Source organism: Drosophila melanogaster, chromosome X (genome assembly GCF_000001215.4).
Source record: "Drosophila melanogaster chromosome X".
Classification (NCBI taxonomy): domain Eukaryota; kingdom Metazoa; phylum Arthropoda; class Insecta; order Diptera; family Drosophilidae; genus Drosophila; species Drosophila melanogaster.
In genome coordinates this window covers 16278199-16303540 of record NC_004354.4, presented here as the reverse complement: position 1 = coordinate 16303540, position 25342 = coordinate 16278199, and the positions used below count along the sequence as shown (strand labels likewise).

The 25342-nt window shown below is 41.6% G+C and overlaps 6 protein-coding genes across 25 annotated transcripts; 2 read left to right on the top strand and 4 right to left on the bottom strand.

Annotated features, from left to right (window-relative positions):
- Positions 1-232: 232 nt before the first annotated feature.
- CG3632 (uncharacterized protein) lies at positions 233-6870 on the bottom strand. 6 transcript variants are annotated; one of them, NM_167497.3, is made up of 16 exons: positions 6634-6870; positions 5757-5891; positions 4701-5692; positions 4331-4521; positions 4070-4265; positions 3816-4001; positions 3582-3746; positions 3384-3510; positions 3210-3315; positions 2833-3143; positions 2666-2770; positions 2017-2602; positions 1790-1940; positions 1624-1728; positions 1129-1331; positions 233-634 (listed from the first exon to the last, which is right to left on the bottom strand). In NM_167497.3, the coding sequence occupies exons 2-16, from the start codon at positions 5866-5868 to the stop codon at positions 445-447; spliced, it is 3726 nt and encodes a 1241-aa protein (NP_727950.3). In that variant the 5' UTR covers positions 5869-5891; positions 6634-6870; the 3' UTR covers positions 233-444. The 6 variants fall into 6 exon arrangements, with proteins under 6 accessions (NP_727950.3, NP_001096999.1, NP_001096998.1 ...); NM_001103529.3 differs by having other exon boundaries at positions 6658-6870; NM_001103528.3 differs by having other exon boundaries at positions 5757-5880; positions 6658-6870.
- Positions 5823-9688, top strand: ERp44 (Endoplasmic reticulum protein 44). 4 transcript variants are annotated; one of them, NM_167495.3, is made up of 8 exons: positions 5823-5899; positions 7057-7231; positions 7410-7494; positions 8227-8318; positions 8423-8816; positions 8887-9153; positions 9228-9426; positions 9501-9688. In NM_167495.3, exons 2-8 carry the CDS (start codon positions 7175-7177, stop codon positions 9643-9645), a joined length of 1239 nt encoding a protein of 412 aa, NP_727948.1. In that variant the 5' UTR covers positions 5823-5899; positions 7057-7174; the 3' UTR covers positions 9646-9688. The 4 variants fall into 4 exon arrangements, with proteins under 4 accessions (NP_727948.1, NP_727947.1, NP_573111.1 ...); NM_167494.3 differs by lacking the exon at positions 5823-5899 and adding an exon at positions 6656-6681; NM_132883.4 differs by lacking the exon at positions 5823-5899 and having other exon boundaries at positions 6954-7231.
- A 332-nt stretch (positions 9689-10020) lies between these two features.
- On the bottom strand, positions 10021-14731 carry caz (cabeza). 4 transcript variants are annotated; one of them, NM_078641.4, is made up of 7 exons: positions 14584-14731; positions 14383-14514; positions 14219-14315; positions 12450-12484; positions 11431-11600; positions 10898-11346; positions 10021-10655 (listed from the first exon to the last, which is right to left on the bottom strand). In NM_078641.4, exons 1-7 carry the CDS (start codon positions 14588-14590, stop codon positions 10346-10348), a joined length of 1200 nt encoding a protein of 399 aa, NP_523365.2. In that variant the 5' UTR covers positions 14591-14731; the 3' UTR covers positions 10021-10345. The 4 variants fall into 4 exon arrangements, with proteins under 4 accessions (NP_523365.2, NP_727946.2, NP_001259602.1 ...); NM_167493.2 differs by having other exon boundaries at positions 14428-14514; NM_001272673.1 differs by lacking the exon at positions 12450-12484.
- Positions 14732-15007: 276 nt separating this feature from the next.
- On the top strand, positions 15008-17588 carry CG32576 (uncharacterized protein). Of its 2 annotated transcripts, NM_001014746.3 has the most exons (5): positions 15008-15158; positions 15225-15316; positions 15405-15583; positions 16302-16383; positions 17407-17588. In NM_001014746.3, the coding sequence occupies exons 1-5, from the start codon at positions 15134-15136 to the stop codon at positions 17449-17451; spliced, it is 423 nt and encodes a 140-aa protein (NP_001014746.1). In that variant the 5' UTR covers positions 15008-15133; the 3' UTR covers positions 17452-17588. The 2 variants fall into 2 exon arrangements, with proteins under 2 accessions (NP_001014746.1, NP_727945.1); NM_167492.4 differs by having other exon boundaries at positions 16302-17588.
- UQCR-14 (Ubiquinol-cytochrome c reductase 14 kDa subunit) lies at positions 16553-17253 on the bottom strand. Its single transcript, NM_132882.3, has 3 exons — positions 17092-17253; positions 16929-16976; positions 16553-16865 (listed from the first exon to the last, which is right to left on the bottom strand). The coding sequence occupies exons 1-3, from the start codon at positions 17129-17131 to the stop codon at positions 16618-16620; spliced, it is 336 nt and encodes a 111-aa protein (NP_573110.1). The 5' UTR covers positions 17132-17253; the 3' UTR covers positions 16553-16617.
- Positions 17589-17922: 334 nt separating the features above from the next.
- eas (easily shocked) lies at positions 17923-25213 on the bottom strand. Of its 8 annotated transcripts, NM_001258778.2 has the most exons (8): positions 24926-25184; positions 23713-23835; positions 23550-23632; positions 22268-22563; positions 22038-22102; positions 19303-19871; positions 18780-19229; positions 17923-18519 (listed from the first exon to the last, which is right to left on the bottom strand). In NM_001258778.2, the coding sequence occupies exons 3-6, from the start codon at positions 23575-23577 to the stop codon at positions 19808-19810; spliced, it is 453 nt and encodes a 150-aa protein (NP_001245707.1). In that variant the 5' UTR covers positions 23578-23632; positions 23713-23835; positions 24926-25184; the 3' UTR covers positions 17923-18519; positions 18780-19229; positions 19303-19807. The 8 variants fall into 8 exon arrangements, with proteins under 8 accessions (NP_001245707.1, NP_788914.2, NP_001285319.1 ...); NM_176741.3 differs by lacking the exon at positions 22038-22102 and having other exon boundaries at positions 22268-22655; positions 24994-25184; NM_001298390.1 differs by having other exon boundaries at positions 22268-24519; positions 24572-25213.
- Positions 25214-25342: the final 129 nt, after the last annotated feature.

Sequence of the window (25342 nt, the reverse complement as noted above, 5' to 3'; positions counted from 1 at the left end):
CAAAGCCGAAATAAATTTCTTGTTTTTTGCGCAAAACAAGCGACTGAGACTTTTTCCGAGAAAAAATGTTAAAATTTTAAATGTTAAAATCTTAAAAAATATTTCTTTTAGGAATGTTAGGACGCACCTTTCACACTATTTAATTATATATTCAGCGCTTTTGATGATTTTGACAACCCCTTTTTAGTGTAAACTCCATTTCGACCCATTTGAATAAATGAATTTGACGTTTGTTTAAAGATTGTATTTTAATTTACAATTGTTTCCATATATCCACATATATATTTCTAACAAAATTGTATAATTTCGTGTTCTATATAAACGCACAGATGAACTTTTTGCTATTATGGTGCTAACACATATGCAATAAATATTTTTGAGTAATAATATGTACAAATTGATACAACAGAGGAGACTTAAATGAATTGGGAAAAGGAAAAGTGCTTAGGAAATCGCAGAAGACGTCTCATCGTCCTTCGCCTGGGATTCTGCAGGTACCGCAGCGTACTCCTGGACATTGGTCGTGACGCTCGTGTAGCAGGATCCACATAGCCTAACTGGGTTAAAAAGCTTTTCGTTTGGCAACGGCGCCCAAAACTCCGAGCAGTCAGCACAAAAAATTTCTCCACAAGATCTGAAATTATATTAAATAGTGTTCGCTTTATTAACTGCTTTAAAATGTCGTTTGTTTGTTTCGCAAACGAAACAACCAGTTTATAAATAATATTCTTTAGTGGCTTATCAACTGACTGCGTTGAACTATTTGCTGAAATAGTCTAGGCTACGATGAAATAACTTAAAAGATTAAATGAATTATTTGACTTTTATATATTCTTGATTAGCATAGTTTACACTGTTAGTATAGTCATGTATCCCAGTAAAGTAAGAAAATTATAACACGCTTTCAACTCAAGTTGAATATGAGCTTTAGGAAAAGAAATTGAATAGTCAAATTTAATCGTAATATTGCACAGTCATAAAGAAGGTACTCGAGTCTTAGTTACTGACATTTAAGGTCTAGGAATTTTGTATCGCTAAAAATGGTAATATTCAACTCAAGTCGAAAATCATACATATTAAAAATCTTTTAAGAGTAAATCATTAAGGTTTCAAGTGTTGGATGCGCACCGACAATGATGTTTTCTTCGTCCAAGCCAGAACTCAGTTTGACAACTAGAGCAACGCGAAACTGCATGGTCTGGCACCCAGAGGACACTGGAGGCTTTTTTCTCTTGAATCGAGGAAGGGGCATACGAGGCGGGACCACTACGTTCTTCGACGGCCTCCCAGGAACATGTTGAAGCATTTTCAACGATATCCGATCCATTTTCCTAGAGAAGAGTTAAATAATTAGACGACTGACAGTTAATGCACATTGTAACTTATGATTAGATGGCAGAGTATTGCCCCTGATTGAAACACCACCACCACTTCGCGCTCTGGTGATTTAAGGATGAAACAAATTCATATTTTACAGAATATGCACTGTGAGAATCCAAAGACCAAGGCCCATGTTTTAAACAAATTGGGCAGTCACTTTGCACCGAGGGTCTATAACTAACATTAACCACGCTTTTCAAGAATATATGCACGCATTTTGTATCTTAAACGATCATTATTTACATGTTCCATATTTGTCGAAACGATGCTGTTGCAGCTGGGGCAACCTTTTTCCAACAGAGCCAGTCGCATACCGTGTATTTCTCGCAGTAGCATTTCCTCACGTAGCTGAAATAGTGTATGTGATTAAAATGACTATAATGAAAACTGCTTTTGCACCGGAGCTCACCTTGTGTTCTTGTACGATTTGGTGGAGTCTTATGTTTTGTTCGCTGAGTCCGTGAGCCAGGCCATCTGGACAGGATATAGTGAACTGAGCCCTCTCCTGAAATGGTGTTGGGGGCAACGAAATGATCCCCGACGACGGAAATTGGTGTGCGCTGAAAGTAGAGTTTTTTTTTTTTTTGATTCAGTCCAATGGGAGATGCCACCAGTGAGAAAGTACACACAACTCACCTGCCATTTTCAGCCGTGAACTTCATATCGCGACTGTAGCTCGAGCCGAAGGTATTTCGCCGTATTCGTCCGCCCGTCGAGGGAGCATCGAATGGCGACTGGCCCACGAACCGCTGAAGGTCGGGTGATATAAAGAGACTTTCCTCGCCGTTGTAGCCATCGGATGCCAGCAGGGATCCGTTGGCATTGGCATTCGCATTTGCATCTTTGGCTAACTTTTCCGGCTTGCAACGGTCCGGATTTCCCGTCGTCTCCCTTGGCACTTGTAGGTCCAGGTGATGGGGAAAAGCGTCTACCCGCTGCGGGCATATAACGGCATTCGGTCTTATGTGTACCTTGGGCAAATTATTGTAGCTCTGACTGATTTTACTGGCTTGGACAGTGCTAGTCGACTCCAGCTTTCTATCACCACTGACCAGTTCCATTGTGGGGGATGTTATGTGATCTCTACTGCTATTGTCGCTGTTTGGTTTTTGTACGGGCTCCGCAGGAATAAGGGTATCAGTGCTGGTTTCAATTGCGCCATGCCACAGGGCGCGAGAAATATCACTTGTGTCTTCAGATTTTAAAGGAACTGGACTTTGATCTGAAATCATTAAGATAGTTAATGTAACGTATTCATTCTATTCTTCATTCTAACATCTCTTACCGTTTTCGGATGAACCAAATATGAAAAAAGGTCGCCCAGATTCAGAGTTCAGTTTCTGTGAGGTCGCCAAGGATTCTTCAGATTCCGAAGGAACTGCATTTTTATCTAAAACCATTAAGGTAGTTAAGTTTAGTTAAGTTCTTTTGCTTTATCCTAACATCTTTTACCGTTTTCGGATGAGCCAAAAATGAAGACAGACCCAGGGATCAGCTGTGAGGACTCCAAGGAACTTCGCCTTTGCGTTTGTGATTCCACTTCCAATATATCACGTTTAGAAGCTGTACTTTGGTCGTTATGGAAATCTGGAATGGGATTATTTGAACGGCCACATGGACCTACTTCAGTTGCATCCGTCACGTCCAGCTCTACTTCTTTGGAGTCTTTAACACTTTCTTGGACATTTTCGCTAACACTGTTGTTGGCCTCGGATCGTATGTCAAACATCGAGTTGCTATTGGCATTGAAACAATCTGTAACACTGAATCGTAGGGAAAAGAACGAAATTCATTTTGCTGCCGGATCAAATAATCTTCAGTTGACCTACATGGATTCAACGGTCAGGTTGGGATCACTGGACCTCCTGGAAATGGTGCTCTGTCCCAACTCATTCGTTGTTAAGTCTTCAGAAGATCGTGTCTTCGCCATGAGGCCTATTGGTTGTGGCAGTAAGGAGTAAAAAGTGAGTCAATTTCAATTAGGAGTACTCTACTCAACTCACCATTGTGTCCGCTCTGTCTTTCATTACTTAGTAATGGTAGATCAGTTCCATTTTTGTTGCCTAAACTACCAAGGTATACATCAGACCAAAAATATAAAAACCGCACACTGTGCGCTGGCCAAAGAACCTAAAAAAAAAAACACAAAAATCATTAGCATTCTCCTTTAGGCTGACAGCATATATCAAGTTATTAACCACCTTTTCAGTCTCATGCTTATAGAGAGGATTTCTATACATAGTTTCCGCTAAAAATGGCCACACGGAAAACGTTCGGTCGAAAACTGAATTCTCGATGCGTTCTCTGAGCGAATTACATAGGAACGTGCCGAAGAGACAGGACAACGAATGTTGCGCCAGTTTGATCTAAAAAGAATGCATATAACAAGGAGTTAATGTGCACAACTCCGTGCGAAATTCCATGCCACCACTTACCAAATAGCTTATACTAAACTCAAAACTGCATGGATACTGCCTGTGTATTTGATGCACAAGATCAAGCCACTGCAGAAAAACTGGACATCGCTCGTTAACTTCATCGGAATTGGGACCATTTCCAGAGCGATCGGCGAATTTGTGTCCAAAGTTCAGCCATTCACGCTCGACAAGAACGCGGAACCCCTGCAAATACAAGCAAGTAGGTAGAGTATTAGTCCATAGAACACAAATGTTGATGTATATCAACGTACCTCAACCGTTCTGTAGTAGGGATCCAAACATAATTGCGCCGTGGCCACGATCTGTGGAGTGCGATCCCAACCGTCTGAGCAATGTACAAGGACGGGTCGTCCATTCTTCTCGATGGTGTGCACAACGGTCATGGTGGCTCCCAGCAGACCCGACAGGTGCTGCATCCACATGGTCTTTTCCAGTTGTCCGTACCAGCTGCAAGAATATGATTCCATTACATAAATATATATATATCTTTAATAATCAGCTAGTAAACTTACTTTGGATCATCGGGGGATGACGCGCATAGCTGTCGGACAGCGTGGAAACTCTTTCGAATGGCGTGGATGTTGCCCAAGTTCATAAACTCAATCTCTGCACAGGGATAGTACTCGATGCACTCACAGCCGCCACCTCTGGCACGATTTGTAACTGCGGAGGTGTAGCTGCGAGCATCCACAATGAGGATTTTCTGAAAGCAAATACAATTTAAGAGCAATGATCAAATTATTTCATTAGCACTTGGCGGTTTTGACATCATTTTACTGCTCCGTGTTAAGTAATTTATGATAATTATTCATGAATGTTTTCTTATATGGTAACTGAAACCTTCATTTCAAGAATACCCGGCTATTTTGGTAATAAACTTACCTTGATTTCATCCAGCGTGAGTTCCTCATGCGAGGAATCGTCCAGAGATGGTGAACTCTTGCCGGATAAGCCCGACTGGCCGTTGGTCTCCTTGGAGCCCTTTGTTGGTTGCGCCTTTGCATTGGCGCAGGTGGAATGCCTGGCGTGCTCGCCCCTGTCAAAGGCACAGGCATCGGCGAGTGCCTTGAGTAGCTGCTCGTCCCTTGTGTTGCGCCAGCCGAGCCAACCGACCTCCGGCTGGCTGCATCGGGCCAAGATGGCACCCGACTTTTGGTGCCGCCAGACGACAGCCGGCAGCCTTCGTGATCCCCGGAAGTTGGCCACGTTGTGGAGCATCTCATCGGTGATACAGCAGGGCACAAGCAATTTGGGTGGATACGAGGGACAGAGCTTAAAATCGGCATTGGCCGTGGAGATGCGCCACGAGCCCTTCAGATCGAATCCCAAGCGGGCAACCTCGTTCTTAAAGTCGCTTTCATAGCGCACTGATCGTTGCAGGCGATTGCTCATGGCGGCTGAGATGGTCTCGCTGGCAGGATCGGGCAGAGGATTCGACGCTGTGACGTTGGCTGTTGGCTTTGCCAAGCCATTGTGTAGCGTTAGGCAACGATCCTTGGCAATCAGGCCGTTTCCGTTGGCCTGGGCGCTAACGATACCGCTTCCATTGCCACTTCCGAGCACATCGCAGGTCCAGGAGTAGAAGGGAAAGGCGAAGAGTGTCTCCAGTGACTCGGGAACCCCGATCATCAGATGGATCCGGCGCTGCCAGTCGGAGCACTGTTCCGCCGACGGAAAGGAGCAGCGCACAGTGCTGGCATCCTTACAATTGACAATCAGCTGGAACAGATCTCGCACCTGTACGGATTCGATTAATCCCAATGGAACGTAGGTCTCGTAGCCGGTTGACTGCTTGGAAAGGAATATCCGATAATTGGACAGGGCGAGGATACCATCATCCGTGCGCCCCAGGTACTTAATCGATTCGCCGGCCACTAGTGGTATATATACTATAGATTAGCATGTGTTATCGGTTACAGCATATGGGGGAACACCTACACTCTTGAAACGGGACGAACAGCTGGGAGTCTTCCTTCTCCATTTGTGACTTTGGATACGATTCGGCGGCACGGATAAAGCAAATCGATGGAGGCGGTGATCCATCGGACATTGTGTGAATCGGCTAAAAGAATACTTAACATGTAACGTATTCGAAATTACTTATTTGCTTATATTTAGGCAAGGCGATTTGGGTGTCATTGGAAATCCGGTTATCGCTTATAAGTGCATATATCTCTTATATCCACCATCCGAATACATAATTACGCACAACAGTGTGTGTGCGATGTTATTGGGACGATTCGATACGTATAGTATAGTGGCTCCCATAAATAAATAAATAATACTATGCACATATGTGCATGTGCATTAAGCAGTGCACAAACAAAGCCAAATAAATGTCACTGGGATGATAAATTGGGCACAATCAACACTTTTAGAACAAATCGAAGTTAATATTTGAGTTTTTGAGTGTCGTGGTGGCAATATAGATAATGCACTGCATATATATGCACGTATGGATGTACAATGTACAATGAACATACATTTATGTGAGCACACACAGTTGCAGTTCCACAAGGTGCGCAATATATAGTATGCACATATTTGTGTGTCGCTGCATTACATACGCACGCACATATATACCAATAGACTAGATTATCACGATTTCATAGCCAATAGGCGAAAAATGGCCGATTATCGTACTCAACGTATTCTAATGGCCGTGTATGTTGTCATAAACAAAGTAATTAAACATTTACGCATGTGTATGTTTGCATAAACTCATATGTATATTTGTCTATGTAGGTATGTTTGTGTTTCGATATTTCGGGGAGCAACAATAACACATTACAATCGTACATATGTATGCACACACATTTGGTTTTTGGATTCCACAAACCGTTCGCTCAGCAGACTTTTCGGGGTATTTAGCTCAAAACGTATTGCCGAATTGAAAACGCGCTTGGCTTCTAGATTTTCTCGCTCTATTTACCACCATAAAATCCATAAGCGTCAGCTATTATAAACAAAGATTTGCAAATGTTGTTGCACATACATATGTATGCATATGTATTCATTTAGACACTTTTTGTTTCATTTCCATTGAAATTGCTATCGTTGTTTGCTGCTATCGCTGTTATCGCTGCTGTTAGCGATGGCCAAGTCATGTGACTAAGCTATCGTTACTCGATTGCCGATGAGATGTGCATTCGAGACTAACCAACACTGGCCAGCCGATAAAATCAACCAAAAATTTGTAAAACTTAATAATTGTGCGTACGTTTGCATTCCATTCCAGCTGATGTGTAACTGAAATCAGAAAAAAAGAGAACCGATCGCTTGGACTCTCCGCCGGTGCACGCAATTCTACGCCCACTCCTCGCCAGCCGCATTCGCCATTCGGAAGCCGAACAAGAATGTTTGGAGCCAGAATCGGAATCGGAAAGCTTGGGCCGTGTGTGGCCCTAGTTGCGGTGAGTCGACGTGTTCCGTTCTGTCTGGTCATGTTGCTGGTCACTGGAGTGGCTCACCCGCTCGATCAGCGGGCGGGGAAACAGTGGGGAGGGGCCGGCCAGACAGCCCCGGCTTTTTTTTGGCTCCCCCTAACCAAATAACTAACTAACCAGAACTGACATCCTATGGAATTTACAGATTCTACAGCTACTCCAGTACACACAGCCGGCCGATGCCGCCGGAGCCGTGCCCATGACCAGTGATAATATCGATATGACCCTAGGTGAGATATGCCCATACCATAACCATCACAGTCATCCCCATGCCATTCCCGCTGCCAGCGTGAGCGGGAATCAATTAGCCGACTTGTCCCATTGACGTGTCACTAAACAAAATCACTGGCTCGCTCAATTCGGCACTGCCAACGTGGTAAAATAAGTTTTATGCGCTTTCGTAAAGGACAAGGTGTGGAATTTGGATAAAACTTAATTAGGGCGGTTTATATTTCATGCTGCATCGGTCCGATAGTCCGCCAAAATGGGCACTAGCCATTGGTCGGCAGTTCTTTGCTCAGAATGTCCGAAGTTTGGTCTTTGCATGAATAGGTCCTTTTTATACGGTGTGTCCTGTACACAATCCTGCGGTAATACTATATTGTTTTTTTAAAGTTATTTTTTTTTATTATCCAAACGTTAACTTTTACAGTAAAGCCTGGCCTTAGGCTTGCACCCCTTAAATTTTAACTTTCGGAAGTTATGGAATAGTAGGATGCTAGAAATTTCTTGACTTTAATATGTATATTCAGCGACAAATTTAAATATATTCCATAAAAATACATATGCATTTAAATTATTAATACATAAACCCGTAATTCAATATTGATATAAATATATTACCAAATATATGTTTTTAAAAGTTATTATATTTAGTATCTGAACGGAGTTGTATTCTACGCATCAACAATTTTACACACAATTTGGTGCCTACATTAAAAACACGTTTTGTTTTCTTGCAGCGTCTAATGAATTGGTTTTCCTTAATTTTTATGCGGAGTGGTGTCGGTTTAGTAATATTTTAGCACCTATATTCGCGGAAGCTGCAGATAAGGTGAGTCAAATGGATCGCCAGTAAAAGCTTACAAACAATGCGATACATTCATATACATTTTATATCGAATAAATACGTGGCATTCAATCGAATTTCTCTTACAGATTAAAGAGGAGTTTCCAGAGGCTGGAAAAGTGGTGCTAGGCAAGGTCGATTGCGACAAGGAAACGGCCATCGCGTCCCGTTTCCACATAAACAAGTATCCAACATTGAAAATTGTACGCAATGGGCAGCTCAGCAAGCGCGAATACCGAGGACAGCGTTCAGCCGAAGCGTTCCTCGAGTTCGTCAAGAAGCAGCTGGAGGATCCCATTCAGGAGTTCAAATCCCTGAAGGATCTGGAGAACCTGGACTCGAAGAAGCGCCTCATTCTGGGCTACTTCGATCGTAGGGACCAGCCAGAGTACGACATATTCCGCAAGGTGGCGACAAATCTGAAGGAAGACTGCCAGTTCCACGTGGGCTTCGGAGATGCCGCCCAGGCCATGCATCCACCAGGTGAATTCTATCAAACGCACCAAGTCATGCCAAGCCAATACTGAATGTCAGCTTTTTTGGTCTATTACAGGTACACCTATCATAGTATTTAGACCTGATGTAGCTCTGTCTCATGAGAACGATGAGACCTACACTGGCAGCCTACAAAATTTCGATGAGCTCAAAATTTGGGTCCAAGAGAAGTGTGTACCCCTGGTGCGGGAAATAACATTTGAGAATGCAGAGGAACTTACGGAGGAGGGTCTGCCGTTCCTAATTCTCTTCCACCACCCAACCGATCATAATTCTATCAAGGATTACAAGTCGATCATTGAGCGTCAATTGCTGGATGAGAAACGTAAGATGAATCATCGTGTTGTTTACTTTGCATATAAGCATTTGGTTTGACATTGTATTTTCGAAATTTTGCAGAGAACGTCAACTTTTTGACCGCCGATGGCAAGCGATTCGCGCATCCTCTGCACCATCTGGGTAAATCCGAGGATGACTTGCCCTTGATTGCCATCGACTCGTTCAAGCACATGTATCTGTTCCCCCACTTCAGTGACATGTACTCGCCGGGTAAGCTGAAGCAGTTCCTTCAGGATCTCTACAGTGGCAAGCTGCACAGGTAATTGTTATACAGCCGCCTTTGCTAACACCATGGGGCTCAATTACTAAACGGTCTGCTGCTTTGCTTTCCAGGGAATTTCATTACGGGCCGGATCCCTCAAATGATATTGAACCTGACCCACACACTGGCAAGGGTACATCGCCACCAGAGTCCAAATTCAAGGAACTTGGCCCATCCAAGCATCGCTACACCCTGCTAGAAAAAGATGAACTGTAATATAATAATAATAATGTATATTGAAAATAAAAGAAAATAATACAAAAATGTAATAATGAGCAACCTTCTCTGAAAGCAGATCAGCAGGTGAGCGGTTATCCATGCAAATAGCGGGCGCAGCAGCCTCAATTCTCTTCAATGCAATTCTAAAAATAAAAAGTCTGGATTTAACCACCTTTGTTATTGCAAAAAGAAACAGTTGCTGAATTATCCACAAATTGCACGCGTCACTTTTCAAGTTTTCCTCGTTTTGTTGTTAAAAATTACGCTGGAGATTTCGGCGAGGCGAACTTATTGAATTCTTTGGAATCCCCTTCTTAGTCAGCTAAGCTGGAAATGAATGATGTCAACTTCCGAATTCAAAGCAGTGATTTTGATTTTCTCTATATATATATATATATACACATATATATGAGCTATATATGTATACATATATATATGTTTATTCGTATGTACCATGTTACAGTTACAGTTGTTAAATTAGATTACATAATTATATAATATAATTCAGTCAAAACGAGCGATAACCGTGTGTGTGTTGGGATAAAAATCGGTTCAAATGAAGTCGTGTGCTGGCAATTATCATTTAAAAGTTGCTCTGACTGTTAATTTTAAAAGTACATTTAAAAGCGTACTCTCGCTACAATTAATAAGTAAAAGTGAAAAAAATAGGTGCCGCGTTCGGCTGGCTACCATGCGCTTAATATGGTCTCGAGCGCATGCCTCCATCGTTTCTCATCGGTCCACCATCGCGGCGATTGCCGCCACCACCTCCACGGCCACCGCGTCCTCCGCCATTGTTGTCATTGAAGCGGGAGTAGCCACCACCACCGCCGCCGCCGCCTCCGCCTCCCTGCGAGTTGCCACCGCGATCTCTGTTGTGATATCCACCGCCGCCGGATCCACGATCATTTCCTCGGTCGTAGCCTCCTCCGCCACCACCGCCGCCGTAGCCGCCGCCTCCACCACCTCCGCTAGAGCCCTCGTCGTCGCCCTTGGGAGTCTTACATCTGCAAATGGACGTGATTATTATTATCGTAGCAAGCCAAAGATTGTAAAATTTGTAGTTCCCCAAAGATAAAGACTTATGGCAATTATGTGGCGTATCAGCAAAAATTGCTTGCTTTCAAACACTGATAAGTTTTTCGTCTACACTTTGGGTTCTCCACGATATTTACAAGCAAGTGTGGAGTTTTAGGAATTATGATGGAATGGAATGTTGAAAGCAATTATATCTCAACTCTCAACTCACCTATTGCATTCGTTGCGCCAGGCAAAGTTGGTGTTATTACAGCTGTTGCATTTCCAGTCACCATCACGGGGCTGCACGTTGCCACCGCCGCCGCCACCACCACCGCCTCCTCCGCGATCGTAGCGTCCGCCGCCACCGCCTCCTCCGCGATCGAAGCGACCTCCACCGCCGCCGCCACCTCCTCCGCCGCCACCACCACCGCGACGTCCGCCAAATCCTCCGCGACCACCACCACCGCCGCCGCCGCCTCCGCCCTTGTTCCAGTTGTTCTGGCGCTGGGCCAGCGACACCTTGATCGCATTGCCGTTGAAGTCGCGTCCATCGAACCATTCAATGGCGGATTGTGCAGCATTGGTGTCGTCGTAGGTGACAGTGGCCTCTCCCTTGGAGGCGCCGGTCTCCTTGTTCTTGTACAGCCAAATCTTGGGCTTCATTGTACGCTTGTCTTTCTGTTGTTAGATCAGTTGCAAAGGAATAGAAAGATACAAAGGTTAAAACGTAGCTACAGATACATAAAATACATTACTACTTGCCTTGATGATGCCAATTGCTCCAAAGTGTGTCTCAATGTCCTGCTCGGTGGTCGAGGGATCCATGCCGGAGACAAAGATGGTGTCCTCCTGGGTGATCATGTCGTTGCCACCGGACCCACCGCCGCCGCCTCCTCCACCACCACCGCCGCCGCCCGAGTATCCTCCGTGTCCTACAAAAGCGAATGGGAAATAAGGACGAGCTGGCACGGCAGGGTATAGCTTAGAATGCAACTGCTACTTTATTTAATTAATATTTGGTTTTTTCATTTTCTTTTTTTTGTTTTGTTTTTTTCTTAGAACTTCTCGCCTCACTGCAACCACCAAAAAATGCAACGAAGGTGAGGACCAAAGTAGACGGCTGTTCCGTGACATTTTAACCAGGACACTTAGATGTGAAACCAGAATTTTGAGGTGTATTTCAAAAAACCTTTAGTGGGTGGACGACCGTGGGAGAGACGACATGGGGACACTTTGAACGGGTTTCGGTCGGCTTTTGAGCTATCAAAGCCAGACTGACTGGTACACAAGAACACAAACAGGTGACCCCAAATTGCCAGGAGTTAGCCCGACCGACCAACCCTTGATTTGATTCGTGACAACGCTTTGACACATGTATACAACACTTTACAGAAATTAAATACTAAATACCCGTGGGCTGACCGAGTCGGTCGTTAACCATTATATATTGATCAAACAGAGATCAACGATTTGGAAAAGTACGCTAAATACACTTTATAGGTAACGATGCGTGGACTTTTCGACGAAATTTCAAATGGGCAAGGCCCCACAATGAAAAGAATGCCGCCAGGAAAGGAGGATGTTTGTTTAATATGCATATTCAATTATTTACTCTTTTGGTTTGGAATTAGACTCTGTTTTTATGTTCTAATCGGTTTGGGTTTTCTTTTTTGTGTTTAAAATTTTGTTGTTCTACTTCGATTTTAGATTCAAGTTCAATATGTAGAAAAATATTGGTATACATTACTCGATATGTTTGCAATTGTTTGCATTATTTTTACCTTTGTTGTAGCTGTCCTTGCTGGCGCCTCCATTTCTAAAAGAGGATATTGAATAACTTATTTAATGCTTTGATTTTGGTTTTAATGCAGTATGGTGAGGTATACGCCTAGGATCCCTTGTTAGAATACGTATTGCTTTGTTCGATCTTATGGCATCTAATACCATCTATAGAGCACCCGGCACAGTTCGGTCAGTGACGACGACGTTCAAACAGCGAATGTCCGTTTTGTTGCTTTCCATCACAAAATTAGAGCCAAGTGCGGCGGCAGTCACTGATCAAACTGCCAAGGAGGACAACGTACATACTGTTTGCCATACATACACCTAACTCTTATACACATAATCTTAACGTTTGCATTAGTCTACTATTGGAAAAGCATTTGTTTACCAAATTCACAGAAATGAGAGGGAAGGAAGGAGTTCGACCCAGTTAAATACACTTATGTATGTAGTAGGTATATCGCAGCAAAATACCATCGTTATTAAACACACAACACTACCTACATACCTACATTCTTGCTTAACTACTATAAAACAAGCTTAAATGATAAATAATTCAAAAGTTTAGTAGTTTAGTAGTTGTTAAAATCACAAACAAAAAAAATACCTTAAAAACGGTCAATGAGATTGAAACTATATAAAACAAATTGCTTAAAACTATCTTACATTTAGATTGTTAGAGGTAAGCTCTCTCTTAGGCGCAAAATCATTGCTTTCTTATGTGTATAAACATATGTAATAACCTTAATAGCTAATAATTAAAATTTGTTATTATTTTTGTATACGTAAATACCTTAAGATGATTAGAGTCTCAGAACCATACCAATTCCTCCGAACTGTGCATTAATAATATATCGAATTTTTTTATTGTTTATTGTTTTTGTCTCGAGCCACAATTTATTTAATTTTATGATTGCTGGTTGATATTTTTTATATTCTTTTTAGCTTTATATCTTCGATTACACTTGTGTCATGTTTGATCTGGTTTTCATAACCATCCTGTTGGGAACACACACATTTTTTGAATGTTCATTTTGGAACATGTTTATGCTAGCATTGTATCGTATTAAGGCAGGAATGGATGATATAGTGTATGGTTTAAAACGATAATAATAACATGTGCGCGATTCTCTATGCAATTATCACAAATTCATCATAGATTTCATTAGGCGACCATTATTATTCCGATTGCAACGACTGTGGTATTACTTATTATTACTTATTCAGTATAACCAGTATTATTTATGCATTGCAGATATTTGTTTCCCCAGGGCATCATCTGTTTTTTTTTTTACCATTATACTCATTTGACTCGTCAAAACCATTTTGAAATACCATTTTCTAATATTTTTACACAGATTTTCGATGAAAAAAAAACAAACGTACATGAAATACAGTCATGCGGATAAATAATAATTTGCCAAATTGGGAGATACGTTTTTTTTTGTTGTTATAATTTTATGTTTTCTGCGTTTTTAAGCAGTCGGAACAAGTCGTAGTTGCAGGAATAGCTTCAAGCAGTTTCACACTCTGATGCAGCACAGTGCATCTCTTGCATTTCAATAATATCTTTAAAATACGCTTCATGTTTCAAGGAGTGGCTCGGTGTCTTTTCTCATTGGTTTGGCTGGATTGATTTGTAAATATTTATATATGCGTACACTTCTCTTATAACACTTAAAAAACCTCCGTGAAAGACTACTACCCATGATCTAAATAGCCTCGCTGTAACTCAACAGCAGCGAAATACTAAAAGTGGATAACATACCCGTAGGAATTGCCTCCTCTGTCGTTCCATGATCCGCCGCCGCCGCCACCGTTGCCGCTGCCACCAGAACCACGATGACCGGAACCGGAATCATAACCTTAAAAACATAAGTTTGTGAGTATTGGTGTGTTGCTCGCAACACAAAGTTCGCATGCACGCCTTACCACCGCCTTGTTTGCCGTAGTTCGGAGGTGGCTCGTTGTAGTTACCCGTTTTATTTGGCATTTGCTGGTAATTTGGTGGGGGGACAGCGAAATTATTATATCCCTGTCCCGAACCACCACCATAACCGCCACCTAGAGTGCACATATTTCATCGTTTTCAATTCACGTTGCGACTTATGCGCGTGTTAAAATTATACTTACGTTCCATGTTTAATAAACGTTGCGTGAAGTCTTTTTTTAATCAATAGAATTGCAGGAGTTTCAATAACTCGCTGCGTACAAATTGCTCGAATTGAAGAAAGCGTCAGATCGTCACAAATTCTATTGTAAAATGGCGTGTGAAAATTAATTAGGGATGTGCGTCGAAGGGGGCTGGTATGTGTGGGTCTTGTAGCGCCTATCGAAATATCTATCTATATATCATTGAAATGTGTGGGAATGGAACACAAATATGCCGAATATTATATTTGTGGGAAAATACGTATTAAATGGTAAAAATAGTTTTATTTAATACATTTTATCATTTATTTGCATCCAAATGGACTGAATCCAAGAGGTTTTAAATAATTAATCGGCAGCTTGATCGCTTTACAACACTAAAGCGCTTGCATCCCTGCAAACATTGTTTACAGTCGTTAGCACGTAACTTTGAATGAAAGTCGAAATCAGCTGTTTGTGCTTTGAAATTGAATTGGTGTTTACGTGGATTTAATTTTTTCTGAAATCAAATTAAAGCAGAGCCAAATACAAAATGATTGAAATATCAGATTTGCAGAGTAAGTAGCCATTAATATGCGAAAGCCATCAGCGCAACTAAACCGCCTATTGAAATCTTCCCGCAGAAATTGGCATCGGCTTGGCTGGTTTTGGCATTTTCTTTTTGTTTCTCGGCATGCTGCTGCTGTTCGATAAAGGACTGCTCGCCATTGGCAATGTACGTTACCCACATGCACATGCACCATATGCCCCATATAGCACACCCTTCGAGCTCTATAATAATAGCAATCGCCTCTTTCCCGCAGATTCTATTCATATCGGGCCTGGCCTGCGTCATTGGCGTGGAGCGCACGATGCGCTTTTTCTTCCAACGGCACAAAGTCAAAGGCACAACGGCCTTCTTAGGGGGAATCGTCATCGTCCTGCTGGGATTCCCCATCTTCGGCATGATTATTGAATCCTATGGATTTTTCGCACTCTTCAGGTTCGTAGCACCCTGGCCAAGTCCCAGTCGGATTCGTTTAAGACCATTTGAGCGGGGCTAACCGGTTACGCACTCCACATGGTCTTTTCGCTTTCCCGCTCTTAATACACCATTCGCAAGTCAGGGCTTGGCAGTCAAAGTTGCTGTCAGATGACATCCTTTAGAAATATTTTATATTTTAATTGAAAGACTGCAAGTCATGTAGATGGGACAATTTGACGCTGTGGCATTAACAGCAAATACCAAGTATAATTCTTCAGATTCGCTTACAAAAAAAGCTCGATCAGATTTTATAGCATTTGATCAGAGCTAAAGAAAGCAAAAAGTATGTCCTTCATTATAACTATTCGCTGTTTCTGTCTGTTTTGTTCTGTTCTGTCCTTTTATACATTTTTTCCTATCTATACCTCTCTCCTTTTACCTTTTCAATTGCATGCTTCTTCATAAGTTACGACCAAAGGTGCAACTTAATAATTACCCTAATATATGTAGGTCTTTTTATTCATTAAAATATCTTTTAACGAACGTTAAAAGGTCTGCTTCATATATATCGGATTAATGAATGGAAATCTATTCAAAGTAGGGAAAATATTCAGTGAATATAAGAATTTAACTTAACTTCGAAACGTGCAAGATGGCAATACAAGTGGAAGTAACTTCTTTTAGTGATTTGTCGTTTACTTATTACTTATTAATGTCCTTCTCTTTATATTTTCAGCGGCTTCTTCCCCGTGGCCATTAATTTCCTAGGCCGAGTGCCTGTTTTAGGATCGCTGTTTAATTTACCATTTATACAAAAGGTAAGGTAGCATGGAGCCTCACAAAAAATAAAAAATATAACATAGCAAATAGCCCATACTCATGATCACTTAACGCGCTCATCTCGCCTTGACGCGAAAGCCCATTGAAATAAACTGAAGGGTCCACATTCCCAAACGACCACGCAGACTCGATTTCATAGCCAATTTTGGTATTTATCTAAGCTATGTATTTCAACATTTACAAGTCCAAAGTAGAGGGATTTAGTGGCGCGTTTAGTGGATCTTTTCCCAGTCCTCACGCTCCTCGCGCTCCTTCACGACCTCCTTGAGGTAGGGTTCCAGATACTTGACGTCCTCCTCGTACTTGGTCCACTGCTCCTTGGGCAGAATGGTCTTGGTCATGGACAGATGGAGGGCCCTCATGATGCGGTAGTTACGCTCATCGTACAGCTTCCTGGGCAATCGGCGCACGGCCTCCTTCACATCCTCGTTCTCATACAGACAATCATCGCGATGCAGACCTGCAAAAATCGATGGCATCAAGCTCAGCTGTTAGGAATCACTAGGTTATATAGTAGTCCTACCGTATTGGTTGAATCCGGAGAGATTGTAGGCCCATCTGCCCAGATTTGCTGTGGGGAAAAATTCGCATTACATATTTACGTAATCATAATATTCCGGCGTACTGCACTACGAAATTTGTTGCATGCAACGTGAGTCCGATTGTTGCCCGTTCGTATTACTTACAGAGAACTGCGGGTCCCTTTCTGGCAATATAGTTCGACATGGTTTACGTAAAATCAGAAGTCGGGAAAGAGATATTCCTCCAGCCTTTTTATTTTAGGTATGAGAACGTTGGAGATGGGTCTCTCGATAGCTATCGCACCCCGTTATCGATCAACGAGCACTACGGTTGCGTTTGTACAAATCGATTTCCGAAATGTAATACAGACACACTGCACCTATCGATATATCGCACTCAAGAAAATTCGTTATTCTTTAGTTTTAGAGCTATTAAATATATTATCTTTTAACATTTTACCCTTTTGTATTTGTATTTAGATTGTTCAAAAACTTGGTGGAGACGGCAACCGAACTACAGTATAATTACATCTCCAAAGTTGGTCATTTTGCAATAACTTTTTGTATAAAGTAAATAAAATCAATTCAAATTCTTGTAAACCCATTTAAGCCCATGTAAAAATCCGCCTTCATAAACAAAATACTTGTAGTTTATCAAACCGAATGATTGTGGCTTTCTCCTTTTGTAATTTGTTATGGGAAACACTCAAAAAAGGTTTTTAATTTGGGTTAAGTTATAATTTATGTTAACCAATAACCTCGATTAAATTAATTATAAAAATGATGCCTGAAGATATACAACTTTCACTTAACTTGCAACACGGGTATTGTATATTAAACAGCAAACAAAAAAGGCAAAAATGTTGGTAATTAGCGGAGTGCTTCGACAAGCGGAAATCCCTACTTCTCATTTAAATAATATTTCCCCAATTTTTTGCGATAAGCCCCCGCCAACGGTAAACCCTTCATTAAAATGATTGATAGCGTTTTTATTTTAAAGTACATACCTTCGCTTTATTATGACTACAAAATATCAATTTATACAAATTAAAGAACATATACAAATTCTTTATATATACAGTGCCCTCCCTTAAGAGTGAACACTCGAATATGTGAACTTTTTAGTAAAAGTGAACGATTAATTTATGAAATTTTAGAAACTTTCGCTTAACTTAGTAAAAAAATTAAATTTTTTCAAACGTGGTGTTTTTGAAAAATATATTAAATTGTTTATTTTTTCTGTGATTCGTTATAGTGAACAAATTCGATTCAGTGCACACCCTTGGTTCTCAATAGTCCACTGTTTCGAGTGAGCACTGTACATACACTAAGGCTGGCACGAACACGACACTAATTTAAGTTTGTTTCGGTTTTTGTTTCTGATTTCTGAACACACGTTATATATATACATATGTATAACATTGAGACCCGTTCCAGCCTTAGTTTATACATATATCACTGGGCACATAATGTAGTAACTCCCAATGCGCTGAGTGGCCGGGAGAGAGAAATCACTTATTGTTCTTAGCTGCAGTCAATGACAAAAACTCCACCTTTCGAGCCAAGTACTCATTATAACGAAGAAATGCATAGCTAAATGGGGCGAATAAAAAATTGGTCATTAGTATCGATTGGTTGTAAGGGTCGTAATTGGGGGAAAAAAGGAATTGCAGGGTGCACAATAATATAATAAATCCATTATAATGGCCGTCTAATGGTTGTTGATGGATCTTATCAAACAAAACTGATATATATACTGATGATATATATCTATATATCTAAAGGATTTATCATCTAATTGCATCGTGCATTCCCAACTCAAAGTTACAGTCCATATACTATGCAACACGCACCCTACGTAGTCGAAATCGATAGTGGAATGCTCGGCTTGCAACAGGGACCACACCGTCCAAAAGATATGCGATGCCAGCGCAAACTGATTGACCTGGACATAGAGCAGTTCGACTTCGTCGTTTTGAATGTTGCTGCGCTGTAGGTACTCCTCAAGGTAGACCCTCAGCCACTGGAGCTGGAACTCGCGCTTCGGATAGCGCGAATAGTCGACCTCATCCACGCCGCACATCTCCGCAAAGTGGTTGCCAATGTCGAAGGCCTGGAAATTGTAATCGGCATACTCGTAGTCGATGAAGTTCACCGTATTCAGGCTCTGCGTATAGATCACATTTCCCAGCAGAAGATCGTTGTGGGAGAAGACAATCGGACTGTCCAGAGCCTCGAGGTATTCATATAGCTTGTTGAACTCCTCGCGCAGGCGGCCGATAGGTAGAAACGTTTCTTTCACTCTGCAAATTGCAAATCAAACAATGAGCGAATGAACAAAGGACCGAAGATGCAAAGGATGTCTGGTGTCGTTACCTTTTGTGTTTTTCAGCATCACTAAAACGTTCAGGTACTAAATCAAGAAAGCTCTGCGTCTTCTTCCAAATCATCGGCATGGGTTTGGTCGCCGAACTATCCCCGTGCTTTCTCACCTTGCGATGCATCTCGGCCATGCGACGGGCGACCAAGGGCCAAATTTCTGGACAGAGCACACTGTCCGTATTCAGGGTGGTTCCAGGTACGTATTCGTAGACGAGACCGTTCTTGAACGTGGCATACAGCGATGGCGCTAGCCCATACGTATGCAGTAGAAGAAAGTTTTGCGTCTCCGCCTTGCGATCTATCAGTAGGTCCGTTTTGTTACCGTATATCCTGACGAGCACTACGTTATCGGAGTACTGTACAGGTGACCCGTCGTCCGCTGCCCGATCGTCTGTGAACTCATCATCGTCCTCCTTCTCAATGATGACTGGATCCTCGGACTGAACGGGCGACAAACCCTGCGTCTTGATAGGTAAATACGATCCGCCGTTCTCATCGTTCAGTTTGGAGATCTCCTTATGAAAACATCCGACCAGTTTGTTTGTGATGCCATCGGTAAAACTCTAAAATAAGCACACAGAGAACAGCACCATTAAATCGTATACATAAAAACATAATACTCATCGATGTAGATCCAGTGAATGGGTTAGGATGGATTAATTAGTAGAGTAGCTACATGATTTGTGTGCTTTGTTTATTGTAAGTGAAGTTATTGCATCATCACCTAATACCAATTGCTATACGGTAAGGTTCATTAGTAGCATTCAATGGAACGGTTTCGGGAATTCGCCTTTTAAGCCACAGCTCAAGAGCTACAGTAAAGGGCTTATGGCCACTTCCTTATCGACTCCACATGCTTCTTATGTACATATGTATGTACATATATAAAAGAGTGAAGCACATGGGTGATAAACTTTGTGACACCAGCTATTTGCGTGCTAAGCGTCTCAGAAAGACCACCTTCGTCTTGAATTATATACGCATACGGTGCTTTTTATAATGAAAACACAGAAACAGATAAGATAATGAATTGCTAAACAATTTAAATTCATATAATTCAAAGCGAAAAAGCCCAGAATGTGTGAAAGGTGAATGAAATAAAAGTGCGAAAATAGTAATTAGTTCATTTCAATCACTTCGATCTGCCCTGGTTTTATTCATTCACTGAGAAAAGTTTATTTATTGCATTTAATCAATATTTCCCAGTTATTTTCCCTTTGCTCAGTGTTCAATGCACTTAAGATTAAAGTAGTGCTGTACAAACACGTGTGTTTCAGATCGCTGGCGATATAGTAAATTTTCCACTTCATATATAGAACGACGTCTCTAGCGGCTATAAAAATGTCAATAGTTAACCCATTACTCGCATGACAGTTGTGAGGCATAAATAACCGTGAAACTTGAAGTAAAACTTAAACATTTGGTTTATGGTTGAGAAACGCTGCCTATGACGCCATGGTCCATGAATCAACTCAGATTTGTGCAAGTATTCATAGTATTCATAGTAGTCATATTGTAGCATTTATTATCACAATTTCGCCTGACTGGCGCCAAAGATTTGTGACTCCCCATAAGGATGCCTCCCCTCCACTTGAATCCTGAATCACGCGACAAATTATCTATAGCTTAGAAAACGGACATGACACGATTTAGACTGTGTACCATGTACCCATGTACTATGTACACCACTCGCTGATCAAGGGATGAACCACGTTTTATTGCCCACCAGCGATTTGGCAAGACTCAGCACTTGGCAATTCCGACTGGAGCTGCCATAAAGCTGATAAGTGAGTTACGGACAAGCTGTGTACACCAATTAGACGTCATGCCTATGGTGCGGCATATACAGATAGCGAGGTCAAGGCGTACAAGTGGCTTCCGATAAGGCAAAAACGCCCCATTTCAAAAAAACCGGAGTGATTAAAGGCAGCCTCAGGCATTTGTACATACATACATCAATCATACTCCTCTAACTCGACAGCGTGAAATTATCAAATCGGGCCAAACGAAATCAAGCCCCTAAAAAGCGAGGGAAAAAACGTTTTTTTTTCGGATCATCCGTAAATTACGGACGGACGGACGGATGGACGGTGTGTCGGTAATGGTTATCTGTAAAAACACTCGAGTCAATGCACCTGCTGTCAACACCTTCTATGTCAGGCATTTAAAGTATTGTGGTAATTAGAGAACGTGCGATTTCATTAGAACTAAGGCGACTAATTGGCACGAAGGCCTATTTCTTGGCTCACACCCGTTTCCAACCCGCTCCGTTTGGTAGGGTGTGTGTGTGTGTGGGGGGGGGGGGGCACTTATTATTATTTTCCCCCCCGGAGTCGAGGGCTAGATTAGCAGCAAACTGGTTTCTACTGCGACGCGGGGTCTGAAGTCTCCATAGTTCGCTTGGCGACTCGGAAACTCAGAAACGCTGTCCTAATACACCAACACCAGCGTAGTGAATAATGTTAATTTCGAATAACAATCCTATGCGTCTCTCTCTTCATTGATATAACAAAGTCTATTTACAATTATCATGGCGGCGCAGCAGCGAATATATATATATAATTACTATTTGAAGGTTGGCTGTTGTGCAATAACCCTGTTTCAAACAATGTTAGCAACTACTACGACTCTATATCTCTATATATATGTATATGAATGTATATAGTAAAGTATATATCCCACGTTCCGCACACCAGTTAGTGATCGTAATAAATGATAAGGAAACATACAGCGTCATCATCACCATCGCATTTTGGGCCGGATAACGATCTTCGATCTGCGGAACTACCCTGATCTGATGGAGAATGTAGAGAATATGACATTGATGGTTTCGTTTTTTTGCATTGTATAGTGTGTTGTTTGGCTGGTGATTTAATTTGATTTGCTTTGATTTGATTGTTGGTATAATGATATTGTAGGGGGGTTATAATTTTGAATGTTTTGATGAGGTTTACGTTACCTTAAACTCGACGTGGCTGAGGTCCCAGGTCGGTCGTATAACCTTCAACAGTTCCTTGGCCCCTTGAATTACGTCGGCCTCCTCAACAAATATGGGTACAAATGGTACAATTGCCTCTTTTCTGGATTTATCCTCCGGTTTGGCTCGAATATCGCGCGAATTTTGTTCGTTTTCGTTTTTGTTTTCGCTCCCGCTTGGATTTGGATACGAATTGGAATTCGAATGTGAATTCAATTGGTTCTGGACCTGGTTCGATTGCGATAGCGATAGCGTTTGCTGATTGACCGTCTGACGAACTAAGGATAAAGAATCTTTCATCACTTTGGGGTTGCCGCCACTTGTTGAAATCTGTCCTGTGTAACTGTTGCTCTTGGTTTCTGTGCCCATTCTATTGTATTATATATGTGAAATACGAAAGTGTCAGGTCGGGTCATACATATAGAACGACAATAACATCAGCATGTAAAATGAGTAGGTAGGTAGGCGGTAGTTAAAAGCTAATCATCCGAATGCAAAACCAACCGAGAACCCAACCAAACCAGCAAAGATATCCTCTCACCCCCCCACGCAACGAACCGCAGCCAAATGAAAAATTAAAAAACCCAGTAAGTATACTACGTCCATGTCCTCTCACTCATGCGCACCGAAACCAGAGTTTTGGATGGAGATGACCGCACCCAGTTAGTAGGATCTGCGTACCATGTGGGAAATAGCCCAAACACATCCACTTCACCACCACACGAATGAAACATTATTGTATCGTTCATACTAAATTTAATCTCAGTTTAAGGTTTATTTGTTTATATATCAGATATAGAAGATTGTGCCAAAGTAAAGCAAAATCTACCTCCTAAACAAAAACTTATCTACATAATGATCAACACTTTTAGAGTCCCAAATGTGTAATTAACAATTATACGAGAAAATATTCGCTAATTTGACAAGCAAATAATATATATGTACGTATATTCCATAAAAAATGATTACGGAAAATAAACCTTGAAATTGTGATAGTCAATTCGTTAACTGGTTTTCGCTTGATACAGGAAGTTCCTAATTTCAGTTATAGATAAACATGCTCTTTTACCCTCATTAAACACCAAAATTCGCAATATAGATAAAAGCTGCCTCAATGATACTTATTAATCATTAATCACGATGTAATGAATGATACAATTTGCAAACTAACAACTTGTTAATAGTTAATAATAATACATAATGCAGCTCTAACTACACAAATTCATGCATGTGTGTGTATGTATGATGGACGCTTTTTGATTACCATTCTTCTTAGACCTTATCGTTGACATTATCTACTGACTAGATCCATCATCTTGTCTTCATTTTCGACTATATCACGAAAAGCTGATTTAAAAATAAACTTTTTATTCGTTTATGATAAGCAAACATCTCGAATATTATAGAATCAAGTTGGTAATACTGACAACGGCTATTAGGTGCTATTATGTTACCCCGTGCTGTATTATGTCTTCGAATGCGGCACAGCCGGGCGGAAAGTACACGTAGCCGTGTGTACTCGAATTATACGAAGGTGCGTAAGGCGATGACTATAAATCGGAGAAGGTAACGAGACAACATACGTATATGTATATGCATGGGATAAGGTAAGGGGGTCAAAATAAGTCAATAAGATCGCCGTGTTAAGCCAATGTCTTAAAATACAGGGCCGGAGCGAGAGGGTGGCTAAGTTTTTAATTTGATCAAAGGCAATTTTAAATCGGAATTATGCTGTATCCACTAAATTTTATTACAATTGAAACTGTTTTGGGGGGTGACGCCCCAAAATGACCCCGCCGACTCCGCTCCTGGAGCCAGGGAATGCACCCACACTCGCGCACAAATAAATAGGGCGTAAAATGCTAATCTTGTGAATACGTGAATGTACATACATGTGTATGTACATACTCCACGCAAATCAAGTGTACATTATGTACATGCGAACGTATGTAAGATCGGAAATCAGGTGAAAAGCCCAGGGCCCAATAGCACAGGTGGGGGCGGGCGCGTTAGCACGGGACATTTGCTTTAATATTAACATGTTTTCTGTTTCGCACTTTCTTCATTTTTTCATCTTTATTTTGGTTTTTTAGCCAGGCCAAAAGTTTACGCATACAGTGGCAATGTGTGTAGTACGTGCAAGGGTACAACTGCATGTGTGTGCATAGTAGGTGGGATTAGGGCTCATCTGCACGGGCTAAGTTTCCCTTATATCCCGTTATACTACTCGAATTCTGTAAACTTAAATGTTGTGAATGAAACTAAAATATAAATAAGCTACATTACTTTGCCAGTCACATTATAGACCTCTTTTAAGCCTCAAAAGCGGCGATTCCATGCGGAATTTAGGTCGTGCGAAGGGGCCTTAAGCGCGTTCTGGGTTAAGAACCCCCGCCCACGACCCCCTTACCACAACGACCCATCCCACAATCCGAGCATCCTTTTTCCTGAACCCGGTGCGATATTTGTTGGTTGATTCGAAGGATTCCCATACCAGATTTTGATTCCGATTCGGTGGTTCTGAATTCAGATAGTGATTCGATTGGATTCGATTTCATTCGACTGGATTTGATTCGTGTTTCGCATGCAATTTGAGTTTTGAAAACGACAAACAAGGTAAAATAATAATAAAATGTGTACCAATATGTCAAGCGTCAACGAATGCAAACGCACACTGAGGTGAATTGTTAGTTGTCTACACACGTTACCTTCGGGTATTGATTGTTTTTTAAAAGAAAACACAAAAAAAAAGCCGCGAAAATCACACAACCAGATTATCGATTTTGGCCCCCGCTGAAATTGGCGCACACAACACACAAATTTGACTGGGGAACGAACAGCGGGCGATGCAAACGATTCGGTTCCGACTTGGAATATATAGCTGCCGAACTATCGGTGCAACAATCGGATCGCTCAACCGGTCGCTCCATCTGCAGGGAATACCAAAACGCCTCAGTTAAGTGGCGCGCGAATGAAGGTACTTGCGCTTAGCCACCAGCTGGGCACACTGCACGAGCCTGCATAGAGTTTTTTACGAAATTATCACAATTTAGGAGT

Excerpts from the sequence above, each read along its gene's own strand:
- CG3632 (NM_001103526.3), bottom strand. Across the intron at positions 4,002-4,069 it reads CCTACTACAGAACGGTTGAG|GGGTTCCGCGTTCTTGTCGA; the intron begins GTACGTTGATAT and ends TTGTATTTGCAG. Across the intron at positions 635-1,128 it reads CGAAGAAAACATCATTGTCG|ATCTTGTGGAGAAATTTTTT; the intron begins GTGCGCATCCAA and ends ATATAATTTCAG.
- UQCR-14 (NM_132882.3), bottom strand. The coding sequence starts at position 17,131 with ATGTCGAACTATATTGCCAGAAAGGGACCCGCAGTTCTCT. Across the intron at positions 16,977-17,091 it reads AAAGGGACCCGCAGTTCTCT|CAAATCTGGGCAGATGGGCC; the intron begins GTAAGTAATACG and ends TTTTCCCCACAG. Across the intron at positions 16,866-16,928 it reads CTCCGGATTCAACCAATACG|GTCTGCATCGCGATGATTGT; the intron begins GTAGGACTACTA and ends CGATTTTTGCAG.
- caz (NM_078641.4), bottom strand. Across the intron at positions 14,316-14,382 it reads CTACGGCAAACAAGGCGGTG|GTTATGATTCCGGTTCCGGT; the intron begins GTAAGGCGTGCA and ends TATGTTTTTAAG. Across the intron at positions 11,347-11,430 it reads GAGCAATTGGCATCATCAAG|AAAGACAAGCGTACAATGAA; the intron begins GCAAGTAGTAAT and ends ATCTAACAACAG.
- ERp44 (NM_167495.3), top strand. The coding sequence starts at position 7,175 with ATGTTTGGAGCCAGAATCGGAATCGGAAAGCTTGGGCCGTGTGTGGCC. Across the intron at positions 7,232-7,409 it reads CGTGTGTGGCCCTAGTTGCG|ATTCTACAGCTACTCCAGTA; the intron begins GTGAGTCGACGT and ends TGGAATTTACAG. Across the intron at positions 9,427-9,500 it reads TACAGTGGCAAGCTGCACAG|GGAATTTCATTACGGGCCGG; the intron begins GTAATTGTTATA and ends TTTGCTTTCCAG.
- eas (NM_167489.2), bottom strand. The coding sequence starts at position 22,654 with ATGGGCACAGAAACCAAGAGCAACAGTTACACAGGACAGATTTCAACA. Across the intron at positions 19,872-22,267 it reads TCAGCCACGTCGAGTTTAAG|AGTTTTACCGATGGCATCAC; the intron begins GTAACGTAAACC and ends TGCTTATTTTAG. Across the intron at positions 18,520-18,779 it reads ATCGATTTCGACTACGTAGG|CTATGCATTTCTTCGTTATA; the intron begins GTGCGTGTTGCA and ends CGCCCCATTTAG.
- CG32576 (NM_001014746.3), top strand. The coding sequence starts at position 15,134 with ATGATTGAAATATCAGATTTGCAGA. Across the intron at positions 15,159-15,224 it reads TGAAATATCAGATTTGCAGA|AAATTGGCATCGGCTTGGCT; the intron begins GTAAGTAGCCAT and ends ATCTTCCCGCAG. Across the intron at positions 15,584-16,301 it reads GGATTTTTCGCACTCTTCAG|CGGCTTCTTCCCCGTGGCCA; the intron begins GTTCGTAGCACC and ends TTATATTTTCAG.